Genomic DNA, 17,693 nt, shown 5'->3' on the forward strand with positions numbered 1-17,693 from the left:
CACTGATATGTCAGTGAATGGAATGGCGAATGAGGGGAGTTTTCATATGAGAAGCCAAGGTTGTAGGCAGTTAGTCTTAATGTCTAATAGGAATAATGTCTTATTTGGGATTTCTTTTATGGCCTGGATTTTTTTAAATAACAACTTCATTTCAACCATGCTATTTGGCATACATAATGCTGGCTACAGTAAGCCCAAATCGTTGATGTGTAACTTGTAAGTTGCTTTCTCTTTTCTACTGGGACAGTGTATGCTTAAATTTTTATCCAAAGTCTGAGTTAAATGAAGTTAAATGAAGTCTGAGTTAAATGAAGAGTAGCTGGTTAGGTGGCCTTGCTTTACTTTATAAAAAAAAAAAATGCTGTTTCCAGGAAGGAAGTTGTGGCCTCCCAACTCTCATTGTAATAACACCATTGAAGACGTGCAGCTCTAGTTTCAGAAACTTGCGTAGACTATCTTCTGCAAGCATTATTAGCTTACACTGCTCCTGTCCTTATGAGTTCATTAAGATTACATAGACTGTCAATGATATGGAAGAATTGGATGTTTAATCAGGAACCTGAACATGTGTTCCAGGTGGAGAACTCAAAAGAGAATGAAGATAACATTCTGCAACGGGAAGTGCCCCTTCGTCAGTCTCGACGAAGGTTTCGGAAGATCAACCAGAGAGGAGAACGCCAGACTATTACAGATAATGTAGATGTTAGCAGCTACCTTTTGGTGAGTGTGTTTCCCATACTATAATCTGTGCTCATCCTACCTTACCACTTTGTATGTCTGTTTTTCCCTGAGGAATGAGATGAAAAGGCAGTAAAAAAAAATCTGATTTTGTAAAAATTGGAGTTGTTTTTATGGTTATTTTGGTACAGCATTCTAAAGCAGATGTAGCTTTCTAAGAATCAAGTTTGATTAAAGAGCATCAATCAATGAAGATTAGTTCCCTGAAGCACTTTGTGGTCATTTCTATAACTTTAGATGCTGAGGCTTTTTTCATTACTAGATTTGAGCTGTACTTATGAATGTTCAGATTCCAGTGAGAAAGCAAATCTCTTTGCTTTCTCACTGGAAAGAAAGAGGCACACTGTGACACTTGAGTTGTATATATGTACTCCACCACAAAAGCTTGGGATAGGGGATAGTGGACAAATATATTACCCTACCCAGGGGCAGGTATTGAACTTGGTTACATGACCACTAATCTTGTGTACCAAAAAGTAGTGCTCAAAAAAGTTGTGCTTCTTCAGAATCTTGTTCATTTCTGTCTCCAGCAGGAGACAGCCTATTAAAATCTTGTTTCTTATTTGCAGTTTTCTCAGTCCTATCACTCCGGAGATGAAAATTATTTTAGCTTAAAAATATACGTAGAGAGGGGTAGGAAAAACACATATGCACACTTTTTGGAGACATTTTATACTTTCAGAGAGATGTTGTCTCTTGTTTCTAGCCTTTCCAGACTTTTTCTTGAAGGTTTCTGGTATTTTTTTTCCCCTGCAAAAGAGCATTGACTTTGGCAAGGGATCAAGGAGAAGGTATTTTATAAATGAGAATCAATAATTGCAGAGGCTTGCTTCATACCCCTATTCATGCCCTTACTGCCTAAACTTGATCCATGAACAGTGTTCTTGGTTGATCTTGAATCATAATATGACATATTTGAGAAGACAGTTTCTCGAGCCATCTGTTGTTTAGAGGGTAAAACTAGCACCTTTAAATTGCCTCGGGAGGGTAAAATTTAACTTAATTTTATCCTGCCTCTAAATCTAAAAGTCTCTGAAGAGCAGTATAAAAGAAACAATAAAGTAAAACCAGTGCTGATATAATGTGCTTCTGGAGATCTTCCATGTTCAGGTGGTGGGCCATTGTGTACTAAAACTAGATGGAGTTTCCAATTTTCAAGGTCAGGTCCTAATTTGTGAATGGAGTCCAGACTTGAGTGGGTCTGTGCCTGACTCAGAAACAAGTACCCTTTTTATGGTTGCATGTTGAGCCCACTTGAACTTTATCTGCACCATTAAGTACTGTAATTATTAGATAAATAGTGAATGCCCTTACCAATCTCTAAGCATAGATGAGAAAGGTTCAAGAACATTTCATTGCCGTATCCAGGCAAAAGCTAGTTTGTGGGGTTCAGTATGCTGAAAGTGTTGAAGTGGTCCTGAAGCTTATCAAACTCATCAAGTTTCCTTCACTCCCCCAAAGAAAACAAGGTATAGTTGAAGATATGGAAGTATCTGGGGGGAAATTCACACCCAGGTTAGTTTTTTTAAAAAGCAGTCAAATACTTGAGATCCTCTGGAAATGCATACTAGTGAAAAGACAGTGTTACCACAACCAAACAAAAGTTAAATTAGTTATTCCCACCTAGTTTTCATTAGCTAGGGCAGACATTGGTCCTGGAATAGCTTCTCTGGTTAATATTTGCAGGTTCTGTCCTATCACAAAAGGCTGCTTTGCTGGTATAGATATGCTGTATGTGTGGTCAATCTGAATGAGCCAAGTCTAGGAACGCTCTCATCACATTCCTTCCTTTTCTATGTATGTCAGAGCCCAATCCTGTGGTCCACAGCATGGCTCCGTGCCGTGGACCACAGTCACAAATGTGCCATAAGGCACGTTTGCGGTGCTCACTGCCAGGCTCCCGCTGGAGCTAGCCCAGTGCTGCCCGGAGTTGGGTTAGTGCGCAGTTGTTGCCCGGGTTCAGCGGCTCAGCGGTGTCCTGGACTGCGGAATGGGAGCCGGGGGCGTGGCCAGGGGCATGGGGGAGGCGTTCCAGGGAGGGGGAGGTGTGCCACGGTAGCGCGGGAGGCGCAGGATCCAGCGGCAGCCCCCCACAGAGCTGCTGAGCCTGGGCACTGCAGGCAGCTCAGGATTGGGCTGCCTGTGAGTAAATGGGAGACTTGTCTCAGAGAAGCAGTAGAGAGTGACTGCCCAATCCTAAACAGTGTGCTTTACCACTTTCACAAACATGCCATAAGGCACATTTGTGGGCCCTACTGCCAGGCGAGTACTGGTGTTAGCCAGAGTCTTATGTTGGTTACAGTTGTATATAAAGTGCGATTAAATATTGTAAAGTCTCAAGGGGTCTCTCAATGCACAAGGGCAGCCCAATCCTGAGCTGCCTGAGGCGCCCAGGCTCAGTGGCACAGAGAATGGCTACCGCTGGATGCTGCGCACCTGGGCTACCACGGGAGCCGTCTTGGGAGAAGGGGACCTTTTTTCCCTTCCCCCGGGTAAGGGAAGCAGCCCTGCAATGGGGCTACTCACTTTACCGCTGACCGAAAGGTCGGCAGTAAAGGTGGTCGTGTAGGGTGCTGAGCCCTTCACAAGTGGCTTGGATCCTGCAGAACAGAGCTCCACGAACCCGCCTCCCTCCCTCCACCCGGCACTTCTCCAGCCCGCCCCCTTCCCGCATCACGCCTACCCCGCCCTGTCTTCGCCCCCACATCCCCGTCCCTGCTTACTGTGCCTTGGCTCAGCGGTCCGGGATATTGCCGAGCTGCAGAGGCTACACGACCGCCCGGTACTAGCACAGCACTGGGCGGTCCTCGGCTAGCACAGGCAGGAGCCCAGCGGACGGGCTCATAAACGTGCCTTACGGCACGTTTGTGACAGTGCCTGGCGGCATGAAGCCGTGCAGCTGAGCACAGGATTGGGGTCTGAGATAGTTATGCGGTATTAATGATATGAAGTAATAAAAATAACTCCTGTACTTACTCCATTTATGACTTAATGAATTATGATTGCTAGACGGAACTTATTGCTTGTTTTCAGTATATATCGTTTTTGGAGAGATTCAAAATGTTTAAGTAAAGGTATTGAATATTGTATGCCTTTATTGGAGAGTCAACTATGTCTGGTAGAAGAACAAGCCATTACAAAATGTATAAGTTATGGTTAAAGTATAAAACAAGAGGAGCAGGTTGAGTATATGATACAATAGGCAAGAAATGTTGGTCATGAGATATCAGTGGAGCAATGGAAGAGCATAGGGTTTAAAAGATTAAAATTTACATTGAATGTAAAAGAGAACTCTTGTAAAATGTGTAGATGATGTTTGACACCAGATAAATTGGCAAAAATGTACCAAATAGATGTTGGAAGTGTAAAAGACAAGAAGGAACATTTTATCATATGTGGTGGACCTGTACAGAAGCAAAAAATATTGGATTTTGATACACCAGCAAATGCAGTTGATACTTAAGGTAAATTTACAAATGAAACCAGAAGCTTTTTTGTTGGGAATATTGGATGATTTGATTCAGAAAAACTATGAAATTATGTTTTTATATATGACAATTGCTGCAAGAATATTGTATGCCAAATACTAGAAAGTTCCAGAGAGATCTCCACTGGAAGAATGGTCGCTAAAGGATTTGGCAGAAATGGATACACTTACAATTTTTCTTAAAGTCAAGTTCAGTGCAAACTTCATGGACCGTTGGAAACCATTCATGGACTTCCTGCACATCAAGGGGAAATGGGCCAAATAACCTATGGATTCGATGAGTAGATAAGGGATTTAATTTTTTTATTTTTTTATCATTTTTCTTTGGTGTTGAAAATGTACTTTTGAATAAGTAGTAGGCTATTTAAGATCTGATAGCTAACATGTATGATTTTGTTGTAGAGCAAATAAATGTAACTTGAGATTTCCACACTTGCCACACAACTTGCGATATCTTTTCAATTTTATTTGTTCTTAATAAAAAAGAATTTATTGCTTGTTTTCACAGTTCTTAGATAATATATTCTTTGAATTATATTTCTTGAAACAGATGTGCACAACAAAATAACACACTAACTGCCCAATCCTGTTGGGCCGCCCCACTGGCAGCTGTTCCCCCAGCACTGACTGCTTTATCACAGTGGTAGAGATCACTCTGGCAGTGCGCTGAAAACTTAGCTAGATCCCCTTATTAGCAGAAGTGGTGTTTATAGCAGTAGTTTTTCCTGTGTCCAAGTATATAAATCTGTATATTAGTGTTTTTATAACACATTTATTTCCTATTAACAGTTATATTTACTCTTGTTACCAGGTTCTCAGAAAGGCACTTAAACAATACTCATGCTGCACTTTATAGCTTTCAGTAATTGGTTTTGATATCATGGATTTGTAATTACTTTCTTAAGAAGAAAATTAGTAATTACAATCAGTAATTTCTTTCTTAAGAAATGTTAAGGAATCTTGGGCAATTTGTTTGAATATTTTTGTGGCTTGATCTCACTTTGATTGAAAAGAGTCTTAATATCAATATCTGTCTGAAGTGAAAACTATATCAGTTTTCAGTATAAGTATCAGTATAAGAAAGCAATAGAGCTTTTCTGCCTCTACTTCTTTTTATATCTTTGTTTGAGGTCTCTCTTACCCACCTCATCCTCCGTTATCTGATGCTTTTCCCTCACAAACTCATCTAGGCTCAGTACAAAATCAGAAAAAACCTTGGTAAATACTATTTAGTATATCAGTATATATTCTGTATTTTATTTGCATTTTGCTAAGGAAACTAAACAAATACGTGTTTGAATTGTTGAGTCTTCTTATTTGTGGCTTGCATTACAGTCAGATGATTTTTAACCTTGTTAGCAGAAGGAAGCCTTGACTGTGGTGAATTAATTTCCTGAGCAGTCTAGAAGTAGCAAGCCTCATCTGTATCCCGTTTCTGAACCCCTAATTTACTGCTTCATTTGCTACCTCAGTGATTGCAAGAAGATGATATATGTAAGTTTGTTTGTTAGGCTTGTATGGAGCCTTATGATGTGTGTTACAGAAATGCAACAGCATTCTGACCTGAATAAATTCCCCTCCACCACAGAGAATCCTTGAACTTTTGCTTACCAGAATTGTTGTAGGGCTTGCATGCTGGTTTAGCAAGGTGTGTGGAGCACTGATAGTCATAACTGTCATAGAGTGCTGTTAAGTGATGTTGTCAACTGTTACAGGAAGCTGCTTCTCTGGCTGAATGCCAGATTAGTGTATCACTGGGAGCATAGCAGTTTAAAATGGCATCCAAAAGAACAGCGTGAAGAACCAGTCAGACTAAGCTCCCTGGCAAGTTGACAAGGAATTGTCTCTCTTGATTTCTCTTACTAGTTTATTTCTAAAGGAAGCAAGGAGTTCCAAATAATTTCTGAAGTAGGCTAGTGATATGTTTAAAAAAAGAGAAGACTTGTGGAACAGTCTCCAAGGTATCCTACCACTTCCTCTCCTTTTACTGCTGCAGACTTGCATGATATTGTCTGTTCTAAAATGCAATTAATATTGAACGTATATATTTTTAATCCATTGCTTCATTAAGAAATTTTCTATATGTTTGAAGTATCCTAATGATCAAAAACCTCTCCAACACATTGCAAGCTCTGCTGCTGTGATTATTATTTTCTTTGCGCTTTGGAATATTGTAAAGTATAATACACTGAAATTCTTCCTAGGTATCTCTTAGTTTATTTATCCAAAACATTTATACCCCGCCTTTCTGAATGCTTACAATCCTTAATAAAATCAATCTAAAATAAAAAATTATACACAAATATAAGTTGAAGCAATAAACAAAACTAAGGCAATCATAGATACTTAATAGCACACACCAAAGGAAACTGAATCCTAAACTGCGCTTCTCCTTACTGTGGGTAAAGCCCCAGCCACTCCTGTAGGGCTTCTCAGATGCATGGCAGAAACTGGCAGAAATCTGGGAAGCCCATGTAGAGCTACCTGACCCGGTAGCAGGGGTTAGGATATGGCATGTGCTACTGTTGCTGATCCCACTCCTCTCATGTGCTTGGTCCTTCCCCCAATTCTGCCATCCCAAGAAATGCTCCCTCCCTGCCTGCCACCCTCTCCCATCCCCTGCCATCCTGCACACACTACCTGTATTGAGCCCTTATGGCGGTGAAACTGAGCGGGTGCTTGTTTACTCAAGTAGGCAAATGTATAGAGGCTCTTATCAAAGGCGAGGCAAAGAGGAACACAAGACTTGCAGAATTGTCCTGATCTGATGAATGTGGAGCTCAACAAATAATTCAGAAGGCGGTGCCCCTCCCCCCAGTAAAAACAGACTTCAGTGGATTGTAAAATGAACCTTTTTTTAAAAAAAAATGTTTCCTAAAGCTAGGTGAGTCAAAGTGCTAAAAAGTTTTGGAACCACTGAAATATCGGTGGATGCTACCAAGGTCATACACTCTACAAAGTGGCTTGATTTGTTTATTTTTGACCTGTTTACTTTTATTGCCTGGATTGTGGCATCTTGCTCATTGAGAAAAGGAGATAGAAGGACCAGTCTCTGAATGCCAGTTCCTAGAATGTAATCGATAGTTTTGAATCATTCCATGCTTAACAGCAAGCATAACAGGATGGCATAACAAGTGTAGAATACTATAAAGCTAATTGAAACAGGAGATTTATTTGACTCAGGCCAAAGTATGTATCAAAACTGGAATGTAGCCAGAGTCCTTGGATTTAATGTTCATCCATTCTTAACATAGAGAGGACATATTTATTTATTTATTTTTAATATCTTCCCTAAATGATTTCATAGTCTCTTGTGCTTGCAGCCATTTTATTGTACATTTTTAATTAATTTAAAAGCTGTATTGCCAGCTCTGGTTAGGAGAACATTACTAGTTTATGTTGCTTAGTAAAGCCTTATTCAGATGGGGATTAATCGATAGTTCTTCGTGCATGAATAGAAGGTGCTTCTGTGTGCCCATGTATGTTGCAGATTTTCCTGCTAGCTGTAGGTCCCTGTGCTACATTGCTCCCTATATGGTTCCCTGACCCTTATGAATAACCTTTTGAAGGGTTTGAAAGGCTTTTGCAGCAAATGTGAATAAGACTGTTCTCATGCACTCATAATATAGATCTTTTGGGGATCTAAATCATGAAAGGTTAACTATGCCAGTGTGTCTCTTGATCACACCAAGTACTCAGTGTTTGGTGATTCCTTATTGGAAAACATGGACTGAAGTTGGCAGTTACTCAGAAACTTGAGTATGTAGTGTGTTTGACTTTCAACCTTTTCTTCTTTTTAAATAAAGCACATTTTTGGGAGTGGGATCAAAACATTAAGAAGGGACACTCGTTTAGTTTTTGGCTATTTGTAATATCTGGTGTACCTGGCAGACTTCTGTAAACTTCTGTAAAGATTAAACTTTAATACAAACACAAGTTCCTAGCTCATGGAAATACTGAATTATCTTTACAACTAATAGCCATGAATGTGTTCAAATATGTATGGTGGACTAGGTTGTAGTGTCATTGAATAGAGGAATGGAAGTTAGACTGGGCAGCTGAAACTGGGCTTATGCTGGCCTCTAGATTTCTTCTAGAGAGTTGTGTAGGCAAGAGGGCTGCAAGGATAACTTTATGTGTTTCTTTGTTCACAGTGCAATCCTATGCATGTTTTCTCAGACATAAGCTCTACAACACTGATTCTCAAACTTTTAGGGAGATTTACTCCCTAAGTAAGTCTTTGCAGGGAGGGGTGAGGGCAGTGATGCAATCCCCAGGATTGTATCACTAAGAATGGCGAAGGTGGGACGCATCTTGTGCCACAAATGGCCAGCATGGGGTCCAGGAGGTGCGGGGAGCTCTGCTCAGCCCTCTGCAGGGCTTCCCAATGGTTAGAATGTTCAAACGCAGCGCTTGAAAGCACTTCCAGTTTCCAGAATTGTATTCACTTGGACTTACTCCTGGGAAAATGTGCATAAAGTTGCAGCCTTAGTTGCTGCCAAGGTGGTGATAGGTGTGGTAACCCAAGCCTTTGTGAGAAGGGGGTTCTCTTGTATCGGTGTGTATGGGAATTTAGGAAAAGTTTTTTGTTTTTTTTAAAGGAAGGGATTTGATAGTGAAGTGAGGTATTTTGTGAGTTGTGTTGGAGTATGTGAGGATTCAAGGTTTGTGTGTTTCAAAGGTGGGCTCTGCTGAAAGGATATGGTTTGACACCTCAAAGGAGTCTGGGGAGGTGGGGGTGACCACCATTACTAGAGTGATGAACCATGGAAGATATATATGGTGGTAGGGGTTGGTCAGGCAGTTTCAGGAGAGTAAGGGTGAATCACAGATACACTGTTCCTCTTTCTGGTCCTTCCCCATCCCCTCTCATTTTAGGTGCTCTTGGCAGTGGTCCTCTGAGGCTGCTGCTCTTAAATGCCAGATCAGTGAAGAACAAAATCTGCTTGGTCCAGGATTTAGTCCTGGATGAGCGTGCTGACCTGGTGTATATCACAGAGACCTGGCCAGATGAATTGGGAGCTGTAAGCCTCTCCCAGATTTGCTGCCAGGTTTTCAGGTATTGTAGCAGCCACAACTACAGGAGTGGGGAGGTAGGATTGCAATGGTCTATTGGGATACCATCCATCTTACCAGGTATGTGTCCTACAGTCCACTGGATTTGAGTGCCTTTGTGTCATGTTGAAGGGCCAAGACAGAATAGGAATTCTCTTGGTGTACTGCTCGAAGTGATGCCCAGTAGTCTTCCTGCCTGAGCTGACTGGGGTGATCTTGAGCGTGGTGCTGTAATGCCTTTGCCTACTAGTACAGGGGTACTTGTGGTTTGTGACCACCAGTTTGAAAACAGCTGATCTAGATTGTTTTATTGAACCAATTATCAAGGTACTTCTAATTATAACTTCAGCTTGTAGGAATCTTGTACTTTTGTGTAACAGGCATGAAATCTAACATTGCCTGCTCATCCTAGAAAAAGTTCCTCAAATTTTTATCATGCTAGTAATGGTAAACTATTATATCTGCACAAGACCTCTTTCTGCAAGATAGATCAGGAAGAGTCCAATTATTCTCTCTTCTGAAAACAGAACTTGCATTTTAGCAATACCTATACTACTTATAACTACAAAAAAGTAGAATCTTAGGGCCCAATCCTGTCCAGCTTTCCAGTACTGATACTGAGGAGGCCTCCATAGCTATCAGTCCCCGTCCCCTTGGATGCAGCACATACCCTGTTGGCATGGTATTGGCAACCTTCAGTCTCGAAAGACTATGGTATCGCGCTCTGAAAGGTGGTTCTGGCACAGCGTCTAGTGTGGCTGAAAAGGCCAATCCGGGAGTGACAATCCCTTCCACACCGGGAGCAAGTGCAGTCTGTCCCTGGTCTGTCTCCCTGGCTATGGGCCTTCCTTCTTTGCCTCTTAGCCTCAGACTGTTGGCAAAGTGTCTCTTCAAACTGGGAAAGGCCATGCTGCACAGCCTGCCTCCAAGCGGGCCGCTCAGAGGCCAGGGTTTCCCACTTGTTGAGGTCCATCCCTAAGGCCTTCAGATCCCTCTTGCAGATGTCCTTATATCGCAGCTGTGGTCTACCTGTAGGGCGCTTTCCTTGCACGAGTTCTCCATAGAGGAGATCCTTTGGGATCCGGCCATCATCCATTCTCACGACATGACCAAGCCAACGCAGGCGTCTCTGTTTCAGCAGTGAATACATGCTAGGGATTCCAGCATGTTCCAGGACTGTGTTGTTTGGAACTTTGTCCTGCCAGGTGATGCCGAGGATGCGTCGGAGGCAGCGCATGTGGAAAGCGCTCAGTTTCCTCTCCTGTTGTGAGCGAAGAGTCCATGACTCGCTGCAGTACAGAAGTGTACTCAGGACGCAAGCTCTGTAGACCTGGATCTTGGTATGTTCCATCAGCTTCTTGTTGGACCAGACTCTCTTTGTGAGTCTGGAAAACGTGGTAGCTGCTTTACCGATGCGCTTGTTTAGCTCGGTATCGAGAGAAAGAGTGTCGGAGATCGTTGAGCCAAGGTACACAAAGTCATGGACAACCTCCAGTTCATGCTCAGAGATTGTAATGCAGGGAGGTGAGTCCACATCCTGAACCATGACCTGTGTTTTCTTCAGGCTGATTGTCAGTCCAAAATCTTGGCAGGCCTTGCTAAAACGATCCATGAGCTGCTGGAGATCTTTGGCAGAGTGGGTAGTGACAGCTGCATCGTCGGCAAAGAGGAAGTCACGCAGACATTTCAGCTGGACTTTGGATTTTGCTCTCAGTCTGGAGAGGTTGAAGAGCTTTCCGTCTGATCTGGTCCGGAGATAGATGCCTTCTGTTGCAGTTCCAAAGGCCTGCTTCAGCAGGACAGCGAAGAAAATCCCAAACAAGGTTGGTGCAAGAACACAGCCCTGCTTCACTCCGCTTCGGATGTCAAAAGGGTCTGATGTGGAGCCATCGAAGACAACAGTGCCCTTCATGTCCTTGTGGAAAGATCTGATGATGCTGAGGAGCCTGGGTGGACATCCAATCTTGGGGAGAATCTTGAAGAGGCCGTCTCTGCTGACCAGGTCGAAAGCCTTTGTGAGATCTATGAAGGCTATAAAGAGTGGCTGAAAACAGAACTCTTCTGAAAACAGAACTTGCATTTTAGCAATACCTATACTACTTATAACTACAAAAATGTAGAATCTTAGGGCCCAATCCTGTCCAGCTTTCCAGTACTGATACTGAGGAGGCCTCCATAGCTATCAGTCCCCATCCCCTTGGATGCAGCACATACCCTGTTGGCATAGCTGCATTGATACTTGTAAATTGAATAGGATTGGGCCTTTAGAATACTAATTAGTTAGAGCTATAATCCTGAATATATGTCCTTGGATGTAATTTTTATTGAAATCAGTGTAACAAAGGCTATAATCCTATCCACTCTTACTGAAGAGTAAACCCCATTGACTATAATGGGGCTTACTTTTGAGTAGACATGCATAGGATTGGGCTCACAATTTACAGTGGGTAAATCTATTTAGTATTGGAAAATTAATGTGAGAAAATAGAGATGCTTCTGTATGGAAAGGCATATCACATCCCTTTAGAATCTGTTTTGCACCTTCTTTGATCATCCAGCTATATATGTGTATATATATTTGTATATGAAACAAAGTGCATGTTTCTGGGCTGCTTCAAAACACTTGCTGACTTATAACTTCATGTATTGAATTCCTGAAAAGAGTCTCTTTGAAATGTTCCAGAATCACATGGCGTCCTCCTATGTGGGGTATAAATTGGGGTTATGACTAATCAAAATATCTGCTGCTGTGAACTTTCTCAAGGTTGAGATGTTGGGCTGTCTCCTAGTCATTGTCTTGTTCATCAATTTTTTTTTGCATTGTGTTTTGAGAAAATGAAATAGCAGTTTTTAAAGGACTTTCAAAAACTTTGTTGCTCTTGATCAGACATGAATCAAAATTAGGTGAACTTAGCCAATGAGGAATATAGCTTAAATATTATTTAAATCAGTGGTTCCCAAACTCCTATAGCAGAGTTGGGAACCTTGCAAGTCTTTCTGGGGGTGATGCCGGTGTCACTACTGCAATTGTTCTGTAGCCATGAAGAAGAGACTTAATGTAACTGGGGTGGAAGCACTGGCTATCAGATGGGTGCAGGGGTGGAGGGCCTTGCAGACCCCTCTGTGGGTCTCCCTGTTGCTCAGAACCTGGAAGTGGATTGTGAAAATAGAAAAGGTCCTTTTTGAGTCGCAGGGAGGATTGCAGTGGGGGCTGTGAGCTCCCTGCGCACACCAGATGGCTGGCATTACTTCCCAGGTACACAATAGCTTCAGTGCTGTCACTGCAGTCATTTCATGGTCACTCCCCTTAAGGGGGAAACGGCCTTCTTCTGGTTCCCCTGGTCATGACCCTCCAGTTTGGGAACCACTTATCTAAATGTTTAAAATTGATGTGATTTGAAGGAGAGAGCAATATGTTAATGGAATATATTGTACTACCATATAATTAACTCTCCTTTAGACCTAAAAATAAAAGTGGTTTAGGGATTAGAATTATGGCAGGTTAAAAACTCCTGGCTTCACATTAATCTAGCATGACAAAGGTCACAAAATTGATAGGGGGAATGGGGATATTTTACTCTTTAGAAGGGAACAGTGTGTGTATCCACAATCCCACAGCCCTTTGTCTCTAAACCTGGATTCACTCCTCAGTCTGAATTGATCCAAAGAAATTTATGTTAATATTTTCTCTTTTCACACTAATAATTATATTCATCTAGGGTTAGATGAATTTGAAAAAGTAGGTCTGACTTTCAAGCTTTCAGAAATGAATATTGCTCACAGATTTTAATTAAGGACTTTCACAGTGACTTTTTCAGTGAACTCTGTACAGTATACCAGGTGTCTCATGGCAACCTGTCTGAGCATTCACCTCTATACATATCTTAATGGGGTTTCATCGTGAATGTGGAACTTCTGTTGAGCAGGACCTTCCACATTTGTTTCACAGGATTTTGTTGTTTTTTTAAATGTGATTCATTTGCTGTTAGTTGTGGAATTTGGTTCCGGCGTACACATCTAAGCAGGTGCTTAGGCACACATGAACCAAGCCTAGGATACACACAGAACATCTGTACAACAAAAATAAACATTGTATATGTTTAGTGGTAGCATTTGTGGGATTGTTTGCTGCATAATTTGAGGAAGCCTGACCTTGAATGGAAGCATTTTAAACTAACTTATTTTGAGGATAAAGCTTGTGCAGGTTGTCTTAGTACTGGATGTGTGTTGGCCAATCCAGTAAACAGAAAAAGCCCTGAACGCCCAGACTGTGGCAATAGGAGGGTGGGTGGAGATTGGGAAACATGCAGCATGCATCTCACCACATGCATATCAGTTGCACCTTGCACATGCAGAATGCTGCTATGTAAGGTGCAGCTGATATAGATTAGACTCTGCTTCGAACCACGCAATCACCAGTGAGACTAACAGTCAAAAATCTTGCGCATTGGGGAGGCCAACCAAAATGTCATCCTTGTGTGAGAAGCTGCAAGGATCGGGACTTTCCCTGAAACATGCAAGATAATTATTAACAACTACAACAACTACAACATTTGTATAGAGGCTGAGAAAGAGGGACCTGCCTAAGGCTACTTCTTGTCAATTTGAATAGGTGAGATTTGAACTAGAGATGACAACATTTGCAGCTCAGTTTCCTAGCTGCTATGTCGTGATTTGACCATACTTTGCTTTATGGTAGCAGCAAGGTGAAGAGACCACACAGAAATAGATTAAAATTATTGTGTAGGCATGACAAAAGTAATGTGTGCCAATGGAGTAGTCTAAGGCCCAATCCTATCTGTCTTCCAGTGCTGATGGTGGTCATGCCAAAGACGTGTGTGTGCTGCATTCTGTGGTTTGGGAGTAGTCACAGAGGCCTCCTCAACTTAAAACAATGTTTGTTCCCTTAGCTTTGAGTTGCATCACAGCTCTATCAGCGCTGGAAAGTTGGATAAGATTGGGCCATAAGTCTAAGAAACAAGTTTCATTTTGTGAAAGCTACATCTAGATTTGTCTGCAGACAAAATGAGGTTAAAAAAGTGATGTAGATGTGTGCTAAAAACACCCCCTCCCCTTAGATAAAACCACATGCCCTGCTATACATAATGTCTCTTTTCTTCATGTTCCATTCAGTTGATGCAGGCTTTCCAGGTTTGCACTGAATATTTTAATATGGATTAAATTTTAACTGTAGTTTTCAGTGATACCCCAAAGACAAATATGTTTTGTCTTTCAAGAATTATATAGAAGTGACTTTTTAAATGTTGGTAATATTGCTCATGGGTTAATGTATGTAACTTACCTGAATCTGCAGTGAATAAAGTAATATACCTTTCAGATTAGTTTTTAATAAAAATCTAAATGTCACATGCTCTAAATAGGAAATACCTTTTTATATACATTTGTGCGAGTGTACAAATCGCTAATGTATAAATTTATATTTTATATACAGCGTTACAGCACATTATCTGATAAAAATTAGCTACAAAGCCTATAGGGAAATTGAATCTGTGGTGCCTTTTATTGTTCCCAGTGTATCGCTGATTCTAATTTTAGAAGCTTACATCATTTTAGTTCTGGTGACAGCCTCTTACACTCCCCCTCCCATCTCCATCCTCTCCTCTTCCCCCTCCCTTTCTGTTCTCCTTCCCAGTCTTTCCTCCCTTAGGTTGCCTTACATTTTCATACTGCTATTAAAGCTTTTCTGCAGAATTTTTGTACAGTATAGTGGTAAGCTTTTAGCTGCAGTGAAAACTATTGTACATGAAGCAACCAGCTCTGGAGCATAATGACATCATGAAAGAAAAAATGTTTAGGGAGTAGTCTTTTACTATTTATGTATTGTGGAAAGACTCAGGAATAGAAATTAATTGTTTGTGTTTTTTTAAAAAAGCAAAACAAACTCAAGAAGTATTATGAATCTAACTTTTAAAAATACAGGAAGTAAGCAAAGATCTCTGATGGCAGAATGTGTGAGCCTGTCATTGGTACTAAATCAAACTTGGCTTGCCAGTGCATCATGGACAGGCTCTTGGATTCTGCCAATATTAATTTTCATCATTGGTCCTTTCAGTGTTGGAATACAGTTCAAGCATTTGTTTTTGTTGTATTAACCTCTTGATAGTCTTTCCTTCACTCTAGAACAGTGGTTCTCAAACTGTTTAGCACCAGGACCCACTTTTAGCATGAATATCTGTTAGGACCCAACAAAAGTAATGTCATTAACTTGGAAATGATGTCATGGCTGGAAGTCACATCATCAAGCAGAAAATTTTTTAATGCCTCACATGACAAAATCAAATTAAGTAACTTAAGTTTACCATAAGTGTAAGTTAAAAAATTTATTTAAAATAAAGAACCCTCCTAACCCTCTCTACTTTTTTAAAAAAAATGCCCCAAATGCTGCAGTCCTGGTGGCCACACTTACTTGGGCGTTTAAGTCCCATTGACTATCATTGTTAAAAGCATATACATGATAGCCTGTTAAAAGTACAGATCTGTCGCGTTTCCCCAAATGCAGTCATCTACCACGGTAGCATCAAGCCCAATATACAGTATTAAAAATAAAATACACATTGAAATGAATGGGGACCTACCTGAAATTGGCTCACGACCCACCTGGTGGGTCCTGACCCACAGTTTGAGAAACACTGCTCTAGAATGTTAGAGGGCAATTGCCAAGCTGTAATTAATTTTTACACTACATTGTGAAATGGCCTGTTGTTTGCCAAGTACCCTGTATTTTCAAGTCTTGAACTTTTGCACACCACCTTGAGTATGGCAGTTTAGTGAAGCTATGCCACCTACACAATAACACAAAGAACTTGCTAGCAGCTGCACTGACACTTTCCCAGCGCTTTCTTTCTTTCCTGTAGTGCATACTGGGCATTTAATCAAATGGTCATATTCAGTGCACAAATGAAGAATTTGGACAAGTGGTATTTCTTCGATTGCATGTAGGATAAGTATCTGTTTGGCTAGAAGTCCAATGATGCCAGTTGTGTATATCTTGCCAGTGTCTGCACAGTTTTTGTACAATAAACCCAATACTTGCATACAGGATAGGTTCCAGAGTTCTGTTGTGCTTGTGCAAAAGCACCATCAAAGTACATTCAGCATTTGCACAAAAGTGCTGAACTGTCCATAACTCAGAGTCCGTGTACAAATATCTTTTAACAAACAGAACAATCTCTATGAAACTATCAAAACAAAACCACAAAGTAATTCTAAATAATAAAAATATAGCTGCTTTCTCCTGCTTAATTCTGTAATCCTATTCTTTTACATTTCTCTCCATTTATTTTGAAATGTTTAACAAAAGCAAAATACTTCAATTTCATAACTTACAGTATACCTTGATTGTATATTCTTAGCCCTGACTATTGTCTTAAAATCCATGCTTTGACTGGACTCAGTGTTAAATAAGTTTCCCTCTGTCACAGAAGAATTTTGGCCATTTGCAAGAAATAATTAAGGAACTTATGTCACAGTAGCATGAAGTAACTTCATTTTAAAGAAGGGTGTCAGCATAGAATTAGGTCAGTCTTTTTCCTTTGCGCATAGTTGTTAGGCTGGCAGGATTGCATGTAGAATCTTGGATACATTTCTCCAGGGAGTTGCAGTCGCAGCAGTCTGATTTGTAGGAAAAGGGTGATGTCATCCTCACTTAAAGGGAAAACAAGGAGGAAATAGCAACCTCCCCCCCCCCCCCATTACTGAGCTTATGTTAACTGGACATGTGAAATATGGCATTTGTGCCAAAATCTTTAGTGGGCTGAATTACATGCACAGTGGAGGAATTCTGAAAGCCGTTGTGAGACTAATATCTCTCCAGTTTAATAACCAGAGTACGTGTGCTGCTGTTCAGGCAATGGATGAAGCCTCATTTAGTTGATTTTTAAAAAGTAAATTATGATGCTAAAATTGCATGGAAGCGGTATGCATTACCCAATTATTAAGATGAGAGCTTTAGAAGCACAGTTCCCTGCTTGGGATTCATATTTGCATGCTTTAGAGTAGTGCTACATGAATCATTTAAAAAGATGTAGCTGCAGTAGTGAGATTACTCATGTACTTTTTCTTTTTCTTTTTTTGACTGGAACAATAATACTAGATTAGTTTTAAATGCTGATGAGTTTTTCTGCTTTTCTCAAGCAATAAGTATACCTTTGCAGTTCCTTTAAATGCAGTGCACACACACAGTAATCCAAAGGAAAAGCCATTTTGATGCTATTGCATCTAGAATAAAGTTTTTAGTGTATGACAATGTTGTGTCACCCAACCTGGCTAAAGCTGAACTGGCACTTGAAAGCAGCATCCAAATTCTTCGTCCTCTTTTTGTTTTAAAGTGCACAACACCCCCACCCATGCAAGGATGCTGGGAGCTGAAGAGATTCTTGCACCCCTAAGCATT

General features: G+C 40.9%; 1 protein-coding gene across 4 annotated transcripts in view; it reads left to right on the forward strand.

Moving 5' to 3' along the window:
- RAPGEF6 (Rap guanine nucleotide exchange factor 6) overlaps window positions 1–17,693 on the forward strand; it is a 176,745-nt gene that overhangs the window by 60,106 nt on the left and 98,946 nt on the right. For all 4 annotated transcript variants that reach the window (XM_066616335.1, XM_066616337.1, XM_066616336.1 and 1 more), the window contains exon 6: window positions 577–720. In XM_066616335.1, the coding sequence (XP_066472432.1) occupies window positions 577–720 (144 nt within the window). The remainder of the gene's footprint in view (window positions 1–576; window positions 721–17,693) is intronic.

This window comes from Tiliqua scincoides, chromosome 2 (genome assembly GCF_035046505.1).
Source record: "Tiliqua scincoides isolate rTilSci1 chromosome 2, rTilSci1.hap2, whole genome shotgun sequence".
NCBI lineage: Eukaryota > Metazoa > Chordata > Lepidosauria > Squamata > Scincidae > Tiliqua > Tiliqua scincoides.